The following is a 20,085-nucleotide window of genomic DNA, read 5'->3' on the forward strand; positions in this document are numbered from 1 at the left end:
CTGTTGAGTTTGGTGAGTTTTTAAGCATTCTGAGGGGGTCAAAGTAGATAACAAAACATGTTTGAAGGTGCAGTAGCCCTACACTGGATTTCGACCTATCGGGGTACTTGACCATTGTAGATTTTTTTGTTTTTGCCCCCCCCTCAGGTAAGACTAATGCCCATCCATACCTGGCATCCTGGTAACACCACTGCTTGACATGGTCAAGATAATCTGCTCATTTTCAAACCAAGCATCACAATTGTGAAGAAATGTGATTTAGTTTACTTTGAACACGGCATAGTTGTTGGTGCCAGACAGGCTTGTCTGAGCATATCAGAAACTGATTTTCTATTGAGATTCTCACACGCAACTACATTTCTAGGAAATGGTCCAACATAGAGAAAACATCATGTGAGTGGTACTTCCGTGCGGGAAAATGTCTTGTTGATGCCAGAGGTCAAATGAGAATGGCTAGACTGGTTTTAGGTGACAGAAAGGCAACATGAACTGGTTCCAGCAAGACAGAGCAAGCTCCCATACCTGTAAGCTTTCCCGAGAGTGGCTGAAAGACAGCTTTTGATGCTGTGTGATCAGTTTCAAGACTAATTTTGAGTGGACATCTCACAGCCCAGGGCTTACTCACCCCCAAATTCTTCCGTTGGAGCTACCTGAAAGAAAATTGTATGTAGAGAGACCCATAACCATCATTATACTGAAGGAAGACATCAGGGAGACTGCGAGAATAAGTGCCATTCTACGGTCTGTTTGTAAGGATGTAACAACTTTTTTGCTGCACCTCAAGAAATGCAAGAAGATGAATGGAGGTTATCTTGAGCACACGCTGTAGCCTGGAAAAAAAAAAAAAAAAAGAGTCCAATAATTGTAATTTTTTGCAGTCGCTTTTTATTCTGGAATAATAATAAGGAATGATATTTGACACAATGAAAAGTAGTCTGTGTGCAGCTTACATAATAGAGTTAATTTATTTTCCCCTCAAAATAACTCAAAATATAGCCATTAATATCTAAACCCCTGACAACAAAAGTGAGTACACCGCATGGGAACCACGTACATCCCTAAATGTCCAAATTGAGTACGGCTTGTCATTTTCCCTCCAAAATGTCATGTGACTCGTTACAGGAGTGCTGTCAGCATTGCTGCAGAGATTGAGGGGGGGGTGTCATTTCCACCACCATGCTTGACTGTAGGCATGACAAACTTATCTTTGTACTCCTCACCTGGTCGCCGCCACACATGCTTGAGAGCCTCGGGACCAAACAAATTCTTAGTCTCACCAGACCATAGGACATGGTTCCAGTAATCCATGTGCTTTGTTGACATGTCTTCAGCAAACTGTTTGCGGGCTTTGTTGTGTACCGTCTTCAGAAGAGGCTTCCTCCTGGGGTGACAGCCATGCACACCGTTTTGATGTAGAGTACGGCGTATGGTCTGAGCACTAACAGGCTGACCCCCACCCCTTCAATCTCTGCAGCAATACTGACAGCACTCCTGTAACGAGTCACATGACATTTGGAGGGAAAATGACAAGCAGTATTAAATTTGGACATTTAGGGATGTACATAGTTCCCATGCGGTGTACTCACTTTTGTTGCCAGGGGTTTAGATATTAATGGCTATATTTTGAGTTATTTTGAGGGGAAAATAAATTAACTTAATTGTATTGACTACTTTTCATTGTGTCAAAGTGTCATTTTGTCAGTGGTGTCCCATGAAAAGATATACTTAAATATCTGCAGAAATGCGAGGGTTGTACTCACTTTTGTGATACACTGTATATATATTTTAAATCAAGAAACAATGGCTATCAAAAGTACAGGACTTTTTTGGGAGGGTCTCCCTATATGAGTTGGGAAGTTGAATTGGTTTAAGTGGCACGTTCCATTTCAGCTGCAATAATAAACTGAAAGTGAGAAATTAGCTGCATGATGTCATTTCTGCCTAGTCATGTATAGCTCACTTGAAAGGCTTTTAGAAGCAAATGTGTGTTTGGTAGGAGACAATTTAAGAGCATCATTTAGCTACCACTATGTAAAATGGGTTTGTGTTAAAATGAAATGTTATAATAATTGAAAGGAAGACATTCACAAAATAATACACACAAATCTTATATTAAAAGTAAATTTGATTTATGTTGTTGTGGTCAATATGTAAATGTATTCAGTCTTTATAATTATTATGAGAAATTAAAACATAGTCTAACAACACATGTGGAACTAAATCCAGGAACTGCCACAATAGTGTCATGGGGATTTCCACAGCTCCAATTTCATGACCACTGCGCTACATTGTCTTTCGGACTTGCTGTTCTCATCTATGACCAGTAGGGTGGGACATATGACAACAACGAAAGGCGCGTGTGTGCGTACTTGTCCAACGACCCAAAAATTAGACCAGAGAAGATAATCACAGAGTCATCAACCAGTCATTTATTTAATCGTAAACGCTTTTGCCTTGTTATAAATCCAGTGTTCGTCCAGAATATGACAGAAAATTAGATATAAAGACTCTAGGTAAGACAGTGACATAAGTTTGGCTGTGTTTTTGCATCGACTATTCTCGGTAATCGATTACTCTTGGCTGGCTAATGCCGTCAGCTCGCAAACATTTCACTCTGGGTTGAAGACAGAGGAAAGAGACATGTTGGACGCTAGCAGGGCTGCGGAGCCGCGCATCTAGACGGGGGGACGGCCACCCTTTCCTAGATGGGCTACCTCCCCCTAAATGGTGGGAGACACATTAGAACTGCGTAGCCCTCAGCCGAACAAGGCTTGATATTTCTGGATCTTCATATGCGGGATTCAGTTGACGTTTGCGATGTGGGAGATGGTGGCGATGCCGAGGGGGAGCTCTCCCTTCCTGTCGTCTAGGACAAGATGGCAGCAGTGCAGGCGAACTGTGCATGCTATGGATTTATGAATCCGTAACATGTTCAGAAAAGCCCTGGATTATATTTATAGTGACTCTATGTGAAGGTAAGTGGAGAGGATCACAGTGTGTGCGATTAAATTGATATTTTAAACCAGGTTGTTCATGACGTAACACTGCTGTAACTTACCAACAAACTTGGCAGGCTCGAGATGTCTGATCGGCGATAATCATATGAGTTTGACATTATTCTAAACAAACACTGTGGTTAGATATGTGCAACCTCACGTGTTGGAAAATTCTTTGTTCGCCTACGTGACAGTGACGTTGATTGTAATTATATTAACGCGATAGTCTTGGCCACTTGTTTTACTTCGGCGTTGTCAGGGGAACCGTCAAATTAGACGTCGTCATGACGTAATTAATTAGAAATTTCCACAACGCGGATTAAACGGACGGGGTCATTTGTGAATTGTGAGTGTTTTTCCGTTTAAAATGTCAATCCTTTACTTTGGTCACCGTTTTCAGAAGTCATCAGGCAAGTAAGCACAAACACGGAAGACCTTTGAGCCAAGCAAGATTGCATAGATTTTCTTATTCGTGTTCCCTAAATTCGTTCAAATGACTGTCTAAGGATACCAACATTTGGTATTATTTTCGAGAGATTGTATATTTTGATTATCAGAGGGGAAGAGAAAGTAAAAAAACGTGACCGAATGCTTTTTTTTCCACGGGCACCCGTTGTTTTTGCTACTCAGCCCACAGTCTGGCCACCACAGTGTGTATAACGAATTGGACCCAGTAGAGGAGCTTGTGAGTGCTGTAAAAATTCAGTTTGACTTAAAATTTCATAAATGTATCATCAAATATTTTACAGTTCGAACGACCATATAAGTTGAACGTCTGAATTTATGGGAAATAGCAAAAATCAAATACTTTACGAGGGTATTTTTTTATTTTATGTTGCTTGTCTGTAAAAGTGATGAAATAGTAAACATGGAAAATGAAATGAAATTTAAAAAACAAAAAACAAAACGTATTTCATGCAGATTTTCTGATAAATCCATATATCCATATATTGTCTTAAGCAGGGGTCCCCAAACTTTTTCCTGTGAGGGCCACATAACTTTTCCCTTCTCTGATGAGGGGCCGGGGTCAGTTTGTAACAGAAAAAGTGTGACGATTGCAGGAGTGTCTAAATGTAAAAATTTATTGTTTTTCAGAAAGGCACAATCAAATAACCCTTTCTGGATTCTTCATGGAACGAAAGTAAATAAAATAAAAATAATAATATAATGTAAGATAATAATAATAAAAAATAAAAAATAACACTATTAATTAAATAGATAATAACCAAATAACCCTCTCTGAGTTCTTCACAGAAAAAGGCCATGAAATAAATAACAGTATTGAGAAGAAAAAAAAAAAATTCAAAATGCTCTGTGGTATTGTATAGGGGGCCGGACCAAATGTGGAGGGCCGTAGTTTGGGGACCCCTGGTCTTAAGCATACATATTAGTAACAGATCTACATTTGTTTGCAGTATATTAACACAACTACTAACTACAACGTCAAGTTACTACCTCTTTGCCAAAGTCCTTATAGTTAGATGTTGTCTTTGTAATGGCAAGAGTTTTGTTTCAAATCTCAATTTGCTGTTTGTAATGTAAACTGATTCTACAAACAACTAATAAACAGAAAAACAAGCTTCTGCTGTGAATTGGAATGAGTTTATCACTAGTAGACGTCCAGTCCATTTGAACTTCAAACCGATTGAACGTCTATGGCCGTCAGTGGCAGCCAATGCCAGGCAATGAGGTAATTTTGGACCATTTAAGGTCATTTACCTGTTGATTTTCAGTTACTTCCTGTTGATTTTGGGGTATTTTATGGGTCACTTCCTGTTTATTTTGACTGACAGAACAGGAAGTGACCTGGGAATCACCCAAATAAATTGGCAGTGACTCAAATTCAACAGGAAATGACCTGTAAATGCGCTAAAATGAACAGCAAGTGAGCTGTAAATGCCCAGAAAATCGGACCAAATGACTGTAAATGCTCTAGTTTTGAATGAACGAATGGCAGCCTTTGAATGGCAGCCTTAGAGTTAACTGAGACACTATTATGGTGGAAGATTTTGGTAGCAACTTGATGGCTCCTTTTTTTTTTTTTTTTTTTTTTAAAGACATTGACACCTTTTTAAAACGATATCTCGATTCTTGGCAGGAGCATATCGATAACCTTTTGGGATACAAAGTATCACGATATTTCACCATTTTGATATTTTGTCACACCCCTACAGTCCACTGTGTGTTTTCAAGTTTAGACGGACTGTTCTTTTTCTGGCACTATGACTGACTGTCAACCAGTCTAGGTTATGGACCAACTTTTGCCGGGAGTCAACTGGAATTTGCCTTGAAAAGGATATGCGATATAGAGGGAAAGAATGGATGGATGTCGAATGTTGCATGTAGTACTGAGTCAACAGTGTTTCTGCTTGTTGCAGCCAAGTACCGTAGTGTCTTCTGAATTGATAAAACAATTTTGATGCCCAACTGTAGTTGTTGTTCGGATTTTTTTCAGTTAACCCTTCCTCTCGAATTGATCTGCACTTACTAATTTAGTTTTTAGTGGTGTTTGGCAATAGACGACAATGGTGCTTTGACTATTGTTTCCTGATCATTCTTTTTTCTCAAAATGCATACCTCAAATAGTTTTTCAAATAAATAAATCAATAATAAATAATAATAATAATAAAAATAATAATAAATCAAATAGTTAGTTTTTTTAGACAATGCATGTCTATGTAATCCATCTCTTCAGGCTCTTAAGAATAGTTTGTTAATAAGAAAAAATAACTATATAGTATTGTACTCTATGAACACAGAAATACAATATCTAAATATAATGAAGATCAAGAAGTTTTTTTGTTAGAACATTTAACATTTAATTATCATTAGATATTAACTTGTCATGGATTGGTGACGTGGTTTCTTCTTCCTAAGATATTTAAGTCCACCTCAACATCGTCTTGCAAAAACGTAAACTTGTCACAGTTGACTTTCCGAGGTAATATGTATCCTTTGGCTGTTATCATTTTGGCAAATGTTTTGAGGTTATGGTTTGCTGATTTCATATATGCAATCACTGCCTAGCCTAACAATGGAATGCATGCAGGTTTTGTCCTTTGGAAAAAAAAAAAAAAAAAAAAAACCTCTAAAGCAAAATCCTGACCGCCTTTAGAAAAAAAACTCATCTACTGCCTCGTCCATTGAAGGGCCTGGGGTCCTCTAATGCAAAACTGGGTAAATGGCTCGTGTCTTTTCACAGATTAGACTCTCAGTCACAGTGTCTCCCACGAGCTGCTTCTCTATCAACCACACAAATTGCAACTTCTCCAGCAGTTCAATTTTGTCCACAGCTTCTAAATTGTTTTATCATCCTTGACTAGCATTGTTGTATTAATCAAATCATTTTCTTTCAGCCATAAAAAATATTAAAAGTGCCCACACTTGGATTGCTTTACCAAGTCTATGACACACATTTCTCTTATATATGATTTCATGTGGCACTTCAATGGTGATCATCCAATTCTCACTTTTCTCTCAACTATACGTACTCAAAAAAAGCCGATATTCATTTGCAGTAAAAGTGTAAAATTGGCTTAAAAATGAATCATGCAAACACTGAACTTGATAGAAATGCCTTACGCATGTTTATTGAATACCACAAATAGAAAATAATAGAAAATAAATAGGGGCTGGCGTTGTTCAGTGGTAGAGTAGTCGTTCCCCAACCTAGAGGTTGTGGGTTTGATTCTCCGCCCTGATGACCTCATCAAAGTATCAATGAGTAAGATACTACTGTAAACGCCACGTTGCTCCTCGTGCCGTGTCACTAGTACGTAGATGAGGATATCGTGTGAAGCGCTTTGAGGGCCTTAGGTGGAAAGGCGTAATACAGGTATAACTCCATTTACCATTACTATTTAACCAATCAGAGGACGGGAATAATACTAGTGCAGGAGAGAGCGGCATGGCTGAGCCGAAATAACCCAGTTTAAATGTTTTTTTTTTTTATTTATTTATTTTTTTTTTAAGATCGGCTGGTGGGATTAAAAAAAGGCAGATACTGATATACGTCAGATTTCCAAATATCGGCGCAGGTAATCAGCCCGGCCAATAATCAGTCTATCTCTACTCAAAACACTGTGCAGTATCTAATTTACCATGGCAAACTGATGATAGCCAAATGTTATAAAGTTTCAAGTGGAGTACCAAGTGGATTTGTCCTCAATTTACTCAAGATTTTTAAAAAATAAATAAAAAAATAAGAAAAAGACAAGCAATGAAAAATAAGAACACAAGCAATGACTCTCATCTTAAAACTCATAAATTGAAGCATCACTGTACTTATTTGTGGCAATCTGACACAGAGGCTCTCTTTTTCTCATATTCCTTCCAGTTTACTTATCGATGTTTCACTGATTTTTCAAGTAAGAGATTCTCCTTCCCATGGCTCACTGTGCCTAAAACGTTTATGACAGTACAGCAGTACTCTGTTATCTTAATCTCTTCAGACACTCCTATGTAAAGGCGGTGTACCCAATTCTTTAGGTTATCTATAGTAAGCGTTCAGGAGGAGACTTTAGGCTCTTCATGTTACACTACACCTGGTCTGATACATGTGCCTGCCTATAAAGAACTATTTGTCAGTATCCCCCTCTGCATTCAAGTTGGAAAATATAGCTGTGAGACCAATGACAGCTCAGAATTTCTGTGGAAAGCTGCACAGATGGGTGGAACACATCCGCCAAAAGTAAACATTATAGATTCTTCTTACCATAAGGCAGAGGCACAGTATTTATTTGAAGATCAGTCAGATAATATGATTGGAATATCAAATATGGTTTTATTTTCATTAGTATTCTGACTGACTGACTGCTCATTTGAATTTCCAGGTTATGCAGTATGAGTTGAGTCTAGTTTAGACTACGGCCCTTTCACATGTATTCTTCACTTTCTTGAGTTTAGCGCACACGCACATGGTCTAACAGTGTAATCTGTTTCTTATGCCATAGTTAAATCCCCATTTTAATTTTCAAAAGCATTTTGAGTCACTCACTCTCCCAAGCCTGTTGAAAATTTATTAACACCTTGTTTTTACGAATTGTGTACATTGCATGTTTTGCATACAATGGCTTTACAATAGTCATCCCGGTGCCTTAAAAAAAATTACCCTGCACTCAATTATGGAGTGTGTTTGTTATTATCCAACCAAACAGCCAGTGCCCACCCAGTGTGGGATTTTTAAAATTCCTTTAAGTGTTCCATAATTAAAGGCATGACGTGTCACGCAGCAGTGTTAGTTGAAAGTGTGATGCTGCCTCTTTGTTCCAGCTGTCCCTTTTACACAGATGTCAGTTTATGCTGTGGCCCCTCCATGGCCGAATGGGAGAACATTGAGGCCACATTGTATATTGGCTGTGTACGAGAACTAATCTAACAAACCCAGGACTTTTAAATGTTAGTCATAAGTTCACAATTGAAATGGCATGTGCTCACATTCCTCGGAAAATAGAGAGGCTTTTGAGCAAAGATCTTTTTCACGAGACATTGGTTGTGTTGTGAGGTCGTTGAGCTGTGAATGCAGCATCCATCCACCGTAAAAAAGGTAGAGGAATTGCTTGTAGAAAAATGCCGACTTTTAGAGAACTGGCTTTAGCACGAACTACAGACTTAAAAAGGGTCATTTTGTTGGCTTATTTCAAAGATGAATAGAAAATCTGTGGGATCTAGTGATTGCATAAGCCATACTCAAACAAGCAAACTGCACATGCAATATGTGCATACTAAAAGGTTTATTTTATTTGGATGCATATAAAAACATATACTTTAGAATACTGCATAATCTGTTGTAAATTATTTTTATTCAAATTGCCTTTATCATGATGCTGAATGATGCTACATTTCTTTCTCATGTGCTGAAGTGTTATCTGGAGTGAACACAGCAGCTTTTGTCTCATTTTGTGTAGTAAGGTCAAACCACATCATGGCCATCGTCTGTTGTTGCCTCTGCTAGCTGACTTGACGCATTGATTTTATGGTTAAGTTTGCATAGATTATATGCTTTAGTTGGCATACTTAAATGTCCTTAATCATGTCTAAGTTTTAGCACAGTATTATGATTGAATATAATGAATATGATGGAGCTCATTTTAGCCTAAAACATAGTATTTAAATGGCTATTGCATTTAATGTGTAGCTACGCTTAAACTAGTGTCCAAATAGACTTAAAAACTTTTTTTTTTTTTTAACGCACCTAGCAATCGGCAGTATAATGCATTGTCCATTAATTCAACTATACTGAAATTGAGGACACTAATTGGCTGCAATCAGTAGCGATATTCTTGATTCTGTGTCAATTAGCCTGTAGCCTTTAGAAGAAGTTTAACCAGACGTCGTCCTTGGGAATTTCTTACACATCCACACTAGCAAGTTAGCATCCTCATTTAATATGACATTTGCATTAAAAAAGGCGTTTGGAACCTTCTGAAAATGCCGATCAAATCGCCTTAAAAATAATCAAGGACATTTTGATCAAATTTCAGCCTCTAATTTAGATTTTTATGAAATGTTCTTTTCATAGTTTCGATGTTATTAAAAAAAAAAAAAAAAAAACAGATTATTTTGTTGAACTTAAACCTTTGTAGTGCTTATTGCTTTATAACAATGGTCTCCAAATCATTCCACATAGGGCCACAGTGGGTGCAGGATTTTGTTCCAACAAAGCAAGACGACACCTTTGCACCAATCTGGGTTCTTACAAGTGGAATCGGTTGATTGCAGTCAAGTTTTGCTTTTTTTAACAGAAACATCATTGGTTAAACTGTCTGCTCTATTGGTATAAACAAAAACCAGGACCCGCAGTGGCCCTTGATGATCGTTTTGGTGACCCTGGCTTTATAATCTCAACTATTGTTGAAAGATTAATCGATTTTACCTCAAAATAATTAATTTAGACATAACCATTTTGAAATTGCTAAGGCCACAATTTTTTTCATGTGCGCTTCACTGAACCAAGATTTGTTACGCCAATTAATGAATCTGCCCATTTCTGCACTTTTTAACAGGAAATGTTACATTTTAATAACACATTTAGAAAAAAATGATTTAAAATGATCACAATATATATTGTGACTATGAAAGGATTCAATTTGGAGTTTGATTGACCGAGCGTAGCACTCTCTCAGTAACAGGTTATATATGGGTACTGCAGTCATCTCTTGGTTTTATTTCCAATTACTGTTTTCTGTATTGAATTCATTTTATTTTCTTACTGAGTACCACTTATTCGTCGCTGACAGGTGTCTAGTTTTCAATTTCTTCTCGTTTTCGAGAGGACTACAGGCAAAAGGTCACCAGTGAGTAATTATCTTGCAGCTCAAGGTTGGTGGAAAGCCTCTGAAGCTTTGGAAGCTGTAATGCAATGCCACAGTAGGAGCCTCATGTTTGACCATGGGAGTATCTGGCGTCTGCTCATAATAATAGAAGCAGCTGCTATTCTTTTTCCGTCCCACCAATTAAAGTCCCTGTTTCACATTTAGTCTCTAGCATCTCATAATTTAAGTACAATATATGGTGTTTTTGTGGGTATAAGGAGAGGAGTCTCTCTTCCAAACTGCTTTTCTCAGGGTTTTGAATCAGGAACGTCTTGGGTGGTCCCTAAATGGGAGACTTGGTTAGGATTTTATCCTGCTGGGTCTTGAGGCTTTTGTCCATGGTTGTCTTAAGTGGGGAACCAATTTCATGCTACCTCTGGCTGTTTTCAATTGTTCAGATTTAGAATTATGGCTTTTATAGTCAACCTGAATAAAGGCGATAAGTACTGTCATCTGTTGGGGGGTATCAGATTGCAAAAAAGTCCATTATCCGGTGTATTTCGTTTGGAATCAAGCACTGCGGATCACAACAAAATAAGGATGAACAAGCACTCGGAACTCTGAGCGAGATGGCCTCATTTTGAAATCTCAGATTTTATCCATAGAAATTCAACTTTTGTCACCCCCCCCCCCCCCCCCTTTTTTTTCCCTAATCCTAAAGCAAGTATAACAATGACACTATTCAAAATACCTATATATTTTTAAATTCCCCCAACCAAACAAACTTCAAAGCACTAATTTTCCTTTTTTTTCTCCTGAGAATTAACCTCTACAAAATTATAGAGGCCCTTGTTTGTTCTCTATAGATAAAAAGATAAATGTGTGCTTTCCCATGGAAAAGTGTCCCTTTTGTGAGAACATGTATGGTGGATTAACAAATACTATTAAGTAGGGACAAATCTGATTTGCTACACTGGAACCCAATGTTCATCACTTTTTCCTCATTTGCAAATGACAATGACATTCAAAAGAAGTTTGACATTTTATTTTCTACAACCAAACAATCTTTAAAGCATCTCCTCTGTCACACGTGTTGGTGTGTCCCGGATAAATTAAGATTTGAAAGTTAATTAATTTAACATTATTAAAAGAACCATCCAACTACGTGGGACAGCTGGCCTGTATTGTCGGGGCAGCAGTGGCAAAATATTGGCCGCCAGTACAGTACTTTTATTCGAATGTTTACTATAGAACCTACTCACCAACGTCACAGAATGACGTGTCGCTGTATCCGGCCGCAATATTGTCCGTCTCTGTTTAGCCCTATTCTCAATGGTTTCAATTAGTCGTTCAGTTTATAGAGCAATTCATGGAAGCCCCGGTGATTTCAGACGCTGTAAACTCATTGGATGCGTTGAATAAAAGGTGTTATGTGGAAAAGCTTCAGTCTATCCATTCGCCAGATCCATATTTGATGCCTAAATCAATATTTTTCGACCCGCTGTCTTCGCCCTCTCTGCCTGACATCTACTACTGATATCTACAACTATCTTGTCCACACAAAATCAGCCTATTCTCACGAAAGTTTGAAAAACTTTAAGAGCAGCACTCTAAGCAACATTACCCCGTGTGACCCTTTACTTCCAATTTTCTAAAATGGCGACAATCAATAAAAAAGTTGACTGTGATGGCCGACGCTTCAAGGATAGGTGGATATTGGACTATTTCTTCAATAAAACACGCAACAACTGTGTCTGCCTCATTTGCAAAGAGACAGTCGCTGTTTTTAAAGAGTTCGATGTGACGCGATAATATTACCGAACAAGACACGCTGACATGTACGACAACATTACAGGGAAGATACGCAGCGAGAAATTATAGCAACCTGAAGCTAGTTTAATTTCACAGCAGCAGTATTTCGCAAGAGCCCGAGTGTCGAAAGAACGCCACAAAGGCGAGATTGTTGAAATTATGAATTAATGAAAAAAAAAAAATAAATGTGACACACAGAAGGGCTTGCTAAAATTTGTTTAAATATATTGTTCTATGTGAATCAGCCAAGGTAGCCCCCCGCATTTTTACCACACCAACTCTAGCCCCCTTTGCAAAAGGTTTGGACACACCTGTTTAACTGATGATCCGTAGACGAGGCCAGCTTCTTTCACTTGGTACCAGTTAATATTATTCAAAATGTAATGATGATGGAAGAAATAAGCATCTTAAATTTGAAACTGTATGTTGTCGGCGATTAGCCTCGCAATGATCTTAATTGTGGTTGTCAGCCCAAAACCCTCTAAATATATATTAAATGCATCTTACCAGATATAAAATGACTACTACATAATCTGTGGTAATCCTTTGGAGCCCAGTTTTCTCGTCGAATTGCAGCAGTCCATCTCGCTCTCCTCTCCGGGTCTCTCGGAATACGGTAGAACTTCAAGTCTCTCCGTCTATCTTCTCTGTTACTGCAACCAACCGCCACACACGCCTTCACCATTATGATTATTAATGTTAACGAGCAGAAAAACATGCCATAATAGGAGGAATTTACGAAGCGGTAATGCGTTAACATGACGAGTAGACGGACAACATGACGCGGAGGCGTGGTTGTGACGTCATGTGAGTAGGGTCTATAACCCCGTTATGCCTGTTGATGTTTTGCAACACAACAGTTGTTTTTTTGGGGTCTAGTTTTTAAATTTCACCTATATACAGCATTTATTTGGAGCTGCCGCTATTTTTAAAGCGCAATTTAAAGAATATTTAATTGAATGAGTATTAATTGGGCACCTTGTGTTTAGAAATGCTAATGTTCAGTGCAACAACCTGTGGTTTCCTTCCAACATCCTCCGTTCTTTTCCTTTGAAAATGAAATGAAAATGGTTCTGCTCACATGTTTTGCTCCTTAGCTTAAACAGTCATATTTTTGAAAAATGGTTGCCAGAAGGGTCGGAAATATGGCTAAATATAGTGACTAAATCGCTGCTTTGGCTCTCTTTACTGCTTTTACAAACCGTAGTGTCTGTCTTTCCATTGCTCTGTTAAAGCTGGGCATGTCAGTGGTGGTGCACTTTAAACTACAGAATGAGCAAAAAAGAAATAATATAATTTAAAAGTTCATTTGAGAATTGATCTTTGTTTAATCACTGAAACTGATTTTGGTAATTGTCCAGTCTTTTGTTATTTCATTTCTCAGTTATATGATTTATGACATTGCAATTCTGAACATGAATCCTATTCATACGGGATCAATAATACATGAGTACTTTTGGTATATTTCCAATGTAATAATTGTAGAGAATGTTTGGGATCTTAATCCCACCCGAATGCGCCATCTCTCTGATTTTGTAAAGTAAAAATTCCACCATAATTTGCGAAACACAGACGTCCTCTGTAAATAACAGTCCAGTGTGAAGATGCCCATCAGTGTTTGTAATGGTTATTGCGAGACTTTCCTGTGTTTGTTTTTCCCCCTCTACATTCATTTCTTTATTAGTGCAGCTTCCTATATCTGTCATGGCTAAGGGAAGCTACAGTGCAAAAATTAATTAGCAGTCTTGACAGGTTTAAGTGTCTATGCCAGTTTTTAAAAAATCATATATACAATATTATTATTATTTTTTTTTTTTTAACACTTTTGCGCTTTATACGTAGGAGTGGCAGCAGACATCTTGTATTTATCTGGAGTGGAATAACTGATTTTATGATATATATTTGACGGAGAAAAATATCCGGTCTCACAGTAATGCTTCCTTTGCTGCTTCTACTACTTCATCATAGTTAATGGTGGGTGCCATCTGATCTTCAAGGTGCATTACCGCCATCATGCCATGTTGGAGTGTGGTGTCAAATTATCAGTGAAATGGACCAAATTACAGACATAGCTAATCTCATGTGAATGCACTGTAAGATTTCAGACTACCTCCGTTAGGTTTGCAAATCACCAGAGATCTCCAGGTAATACTTTTCCCTTGCGAATAGGTGGCTGTTCAGCAGTTTTAAAAGGGCAACTTTGCATATCTTTTGGTATTATCGATTATTTCAGGTTTATAGCACTAATATTATTGTATTAACTTAAAATATAGAAAAGTGTAAGGAAGTATACTAGGGCTGTCCCAAACGACTAATTTTCTCCCGATTAGTCAGCCGACTATTTTTACGATTAGTCGACTAATCTAATAATTATTTTTTTATTTTTTTATGTTTTTAACTAATTTAGCAATGAAATTTTTGTTGACGCTTATCAATTTAAAAAAAACATATTGGAACACTCAAATCATTTATTAAAGTACAAATAAACATGTAAATAACAATAATAAATCACAAATAAACAATGAGTTCAAATGCTGATAGAATTAACTAGTGTAGCATCCCGATTGAAAAGATGGTCTCTTAAACTGATGGTTTACAACTTTTATTCCATCCTTGATGTAAACACACCGTAAGAGCTACGGCGCACACAAATAAAGCAACACAATTAGAAATTAACAAAAACTTTTCACATTTTTCCTTTTAAACTTTATTTATATATCAATGAATTGCCTATATGAATTGCCTTTACCTTATTACCTTATCATTGACAATCTCTCCCTTGAGTGCAATCACTGTAAATACTGTATATATTTATGACCTTTTAACCTTATATAATTTTCTATACCATAAAATAAACCATAACATGAAATAAACCTTTCAATTAGCATTAAGAACAATACTAATAGCACTTATAGGCCCATTGTCAATTAAACATTATTATTTAGTAAGGCGACAGCACCCTCTGGTGTACAAAAAATGAAAAAAAAAACTGCGTGAAGGCGCTTGAGGTGTTTATTCACGGCCGACGTGCAGCTAAGCTTGGCACTGAAGAGACAGGACAGAAGAGTGTACTCTCCTTTGTTTCTTTGAAATAAGTCAATGTTTTGGACACTCTGGTGCGCTTTTTTTGGCTTTGTGCCGCTTTCCCTGCTTGCAAACAGAGCATCCGACATTCTAACTTTCCACGCACATATTTTTTTAACCCTTCATTTACCGTCGACGGCATGTTGTGCTCGTCGACGGATTTACGTCATCGATGACGTCGACTACGTCGACTAGTCGGGACAGCTCTAAAGTATACGTATTTGACCAAATGTTGTTAAAAGTGCATAAAACATTGAGAGTTGGCTGTCCCAAAATGAAAGTAGGTCATGGCTGGCCCACAGTGTTTCCAGACAATGGTCACTCTGACGTTGCGGCTTATTAGAAACTGTATTGTACTCTACTGCCAATTTAAATGGTTATTAGATCATCAGATCAAATAGTTCCCATGGGCTTAGTAAACATGAAATGGCACACATGCGTGTGAGGGTGGTGTCCATCTGTACCTCTTGATGCCATGTGACTTTATTTTTGTCTGGTTATCATCCTCTGATGTTTTTCCTCCCTATTGGTTGCCTGGAGACATGAAGTAGGATGTATTGCAACCACACTGAAAGGTCAGGCAAACCTTTGCAATGTTAGTCATCTCATGTGTGGAGGTGTTGGTGGGCTCACTGTGGATAGATGTGAGTCAAAAGGTGTTCTCAAGCACCCAAGTGCAGCTTGGTCTCTTGGTGGTGATGAAAGGGTGTGACATTTTCATGGTTATAAATATTACCAAGGTAGTGCTTAGAGAAATATAAACCTAAAAAGATCAAACAATTTCAACTCAGAAACCATAAGTACATTTTTAACATTGGAAATGTGTGTTTGTAAATGGCAGGAATCAAAATTAATTTGAGGAATCAAAGACCCCACAGAATGTATGATAGCTGGTTTTGTTCCAAATCTTGATTGATGACAAAGTATGTGGCGTCCACATTCTGTTTACAAAATTCCAATTAGGGCTACAGCTATCAAATATTTTAATAGTCCAGTATTCTACTGAAAATTCCATCGATTAGTCGAGTAATCGCATAAAACATACTTTTTTAGGTAAAGAGCAATTATAACTATACATGAAAAAACAAGACATTTCGCCTAATATTGAACTATTTTTAGACAATGTCTTTATTTTAGATGTACAATGTTGAAAACGGCCAACAATTGCATCTCAGATGTGACTAGAAAAGAACAACAAATTCACTGACTTCACTCGAAAAACTTAAGATCTCATTCAAAAAAAAAGAAAAAAAAAAAATCATATTTCTTACCTAAAAATGTCATTACGCTTGACACACATGATAACACAAATCACTTAAAAGTTAGGGGTTTTTCCCACGTGTTTCAATTGAATTTCCATTTGTGTCAAGCTATTTTTAAGTTCTAGTTTAAGTCTATATTGTAAGTCCTGCTAGGATTTTAAGTTTTTGCAGTGTTCAGAATAACTCTTATGATTCCTACTGTATTGGAGCACATTAGGTACCAGTGCTACTTGGTGTTTTATCCATCAATGACTACCAGCTAAAATTGACAGTTAACTTTATTATGTGTTTATTTTAAACCCTCACCACTCTACAATGCTGTGTTTTTACAGATTAAATAAAGCCTGTATGACAGACACGTTAGCCATGCATCGACAGTGATCATAATTAATAGAAACCTAGCCCTCCGCAGGGCTAACGTTACGTTAGCAAGGTAGAGTAATGTTAATCTTATTTATTAGCGATACGTTAACTTAATTTTACCTTGTCCTGAGTATCGCTTCTCCGCTCTCGGGGTAAATGGTGCCTATGGTGGAACCGTGCATAGGCGGGTGGGTCGCGCTGTGGCGCCCGGCCTGGCTTTTAGGGGCGGTCATTGGTCGCGGGGTGCGGAAGCGTTGGCGGGGCTGCGGATAGCCGGGGTCGGGCGGGGGGTATAGTTTTATTCAAGCGCTGTCTTGCAGTGAATACATGAAACAGCGTCCAGTTTGAAATGCTTCCACACTTTTGACATTTTCTGCTTTTTCTCGGTGCCTTTCTCTTCGCTTTCGTCGTGTTCTTCGTCGTTACCTCTATATTCATGCGAGGTGGAAATCTAATATATCCGCTGCCTCTCCCTTCTTCCTCTACGCACGTGATGTCAGTGCGTTGTGCCGCATTAAAAGTAGTCCGGGCAAAACGTCGTACTTACAGATGTCAATATTAACCCTTTAACACCTAAGCCTATTTTGGCCGAATTTGCATGCCTTTGATATTGCCTTTATATTTCAAAGAAAAAACTGTTCACAATGGCCTAGTTGGGTCCCTTTTTTCAGGACACCTTGAACTTCGTGTCCAAACTGTTGTTTTCTTCACTGACCAATTTTAATCCACATTTTGGACACCAAAAGACAAAAAAAAATCCCAAAATATTTTTAAAATTTGAAATGTTGATGTCCCACTGACAACCAAACATGCTCGACCAACCGTTTTGAAGCTTGATAATATTTATTCAACTTGTTAGGTTAAACATTCAATAGAAAAAATAAGATTGACTAGTTTTATGTTTGACAATTCAACACAAACAGCAGGTATGGTCATAGGCGTTTTTGGCCTTTACACATACTATGGTCAAAACAGGTTATATACAGTGCAAAATAGTGAGAAAAAAAATATATATATCATCCAACACAAAAAGGGTTTGGAGGATATCTCTTTGTGAAGTTAGGTATTGTACCCATCACCTTATCAAAGGTATATATGTACATCCAATTAAGCTTCTCGAACACACATCTATATAAAAATTGAAAAGATTCATATTGAAGAAAAAAATATACAGTGCCTTGCAAAAGTATTCGGCCCCCTTGAATCTTGCAACCTTTCGCCACATTTCAGGCTTCAAACATAAAGATATGAAATTTAATTTTTTTGTCAAGAATCAACAACAAGTGGGACACAATCGTGAAGTGGAACAACGTTTATTGGATAATTTAAACTTTTTTAACAAATAAAAAACTGAAAAGTGGGGCGTGCAATATTATTCGGCCCCTTTACTTTCAGTGCAGCAAACTCACTCCAGAAGTTCAGTGAGGATCTCTGAATGATCCAATGTTGTCCTAAATGACCGATGATGATAAATAGAATCCACCTGTTTGTAATCAAGTCTCCGTATAAATGCACCTGCTCTGTGATAGTCTCAGGGTTCTGTTTAAAGTTCAGAGAGCATTATGAAAACCAAGGAACACACCAGGCAGGTTCGAGATACTGTTGTGGAGAAGTTTAAAGCCGGATTTGGATACAAAAAGATTTCCCAAGCTTTAAACATCTCAAGGAGCACTGTGCAAGCCATCATATTGAAATGGAAGGAGCATCAGACCACTGCAAATCTACCAAGACCCGGCCGTCCTTCCAAACTTTCTTCTCAAACAAGGAGAAAACTGATCAGAGATGCAGCCAAGAGGCCCATCATCACTCTGGATGAACTGCAGAGATCTACAGGTGAGGTGGGAGAGTCTGTCCATAGGACAACAATCAGTCGTACACTGCACAAATCTGGCCTTTATGGAAGAGTGGCAAGAAGAAAGCCATTTCTCAAAGATATCCATCAAAGTCTCGTTTAAAGTTTGCCACAAGCCACCTGGGAGACACACCAAACATGTGGAAGAAGGTGCTCTGGTCAGATGAAACCAAAATTGAACTTTTTGGCTACAATGCAAAACGATATGTTTGGCGTAAAAGCAACACAGCTCATCACCCTGAACACACCATCCCCACTGTCAAACATGGTGGTGGCAGCATCATGGTTTGGGCTTGCTTTTCTTCAGCAGGGACAGGGAAGATGAATTAAAATTGAAAAAAAGTTAAAATTGACGGGAAGATGGATGCAGCCAAATATAGGAACATTCTGGAAGAAAACCTGTTGGTATCTGCACAAGACCTGAGACTGGGACGGAGATTTATCTTCCAACAGGACAATGATCCAAAACATAAAGCCAAATCTACAATGGAATGGTTCAAAAATAAACGTATCCAGGTGTTAGAATGGGCACGTCAAAGTCCAGACCTGAATCCAATCGAGAATCTGTGGAAAGAGCTGATGACTGCTGTTCACAAACACTCTCCATCCAACCTCACTGAGCTCGAGCTGTTTTGCAAGGAAGAGTGGGCAAGAATGTCAGTCTCTCGATGTGCAAAACTGATAGAAACATACCCCAAGCGACTTGCAGCTGTAATTGGAGCAAAAGGTGGCGCTACAAAGTATTAACGCAAGGGGGCCGAATAATATTGCACGCCCCACTTTTCAGTTTTTTATTTGTTAAAAAAGTTTAAATTATCCAATAAATTTTGTTCCACTTCACGATTGTGTCCCACTTGTTGTTGATTCTTGACAAAAAATTAAAATTTTATATCTTTATGTTTGAAGGCTGAAATGTGGCGAAAGGTTGCAAGGTTCAAGGGGGCCGAATACTTTTGCAAGGCACTGTATATAACATTGAAAAAAATTGTTTTCAAAAATATTGACAAGTAGTTCAGTTCAATTCAATTTTTTCAGGCATGCTACCCAATAGTTTTTTTTTTTTTTTGCGCACTCATTAAAGTTTGTTTTTGAACAGGTCACTGAGCTGCGTCACATACAACGTCACACAGCCTACTCTTCTGCGGTTTGCGCGCTGCTGTCACTTCTACTCGCCGAGACGCCGACTAATCCGAGGAAAACAATGACAAATACAGCTCATCTTATTCCTTGTGTTAATGAAATAATACATTAGCTTGCGTTAAATTTAGTTTTTGATTTGTTCTGCACGTTTCAAAGTCGCTCGCTCAATCCAACCCGCCGTTGCTTGCTTTGCGTGTCTCCTTCTCCTTAGTTGGCGCCTTGCTCGTCAATTTATTAAAAATGTTCACATGAGGTTTGTCATTCTTGACATCACAACGGCTCTTGGGATGTGTAGTCTTTTGTGCTGCTTTCGGTTTTGAAAA

At 38.0% G+C, this 20,085-nt stretch overlaps 1 protein-coding gene across 1 annotated transcript in view; it reads left to right on the top strand.

Annotated features, from left to right (window-relative positions):
- The first annotated feature begins 2,602 nt into the window (after positions 1-2,602).
- The window catches only part of hipk3b (homeodomain interacting protein kinase 3b), a 58,623-nt gene continuing 41,140 nt past the window's right edge, over positions 2,603-20,085 (top strand). Inside the window, exon 1 of the mRNA XM_057829334.1 lies at positions 2,603-2,975. Within this exon, the coding sequence (XP_057685317.1) occupies positions 2,903-2,975 (73 nt within the window). The 5' untranslated portion in view covers positions 2,603-2,902. The remainder of the gene's footprint in view (positions 2,976-20,085) is intronic.

The sequence above is a fragment of the Corythoichthys intestinalis genome, chromosome 1 (assembly GCF_030265065.1).
Source record: "Corythoichthys intestinalis isolate RoL2023-P3 chromosome 1, ASM3026506v1, whole genome shotgun sequence".
Taxonomy (NCBI): domain Eukaryota; kingdom Metazoa; phylum Chordata; class Actinopteri; order Syngnathiformes; family Syngnathidae; genus Corythoichthys; species Corythoichthys intestinalis.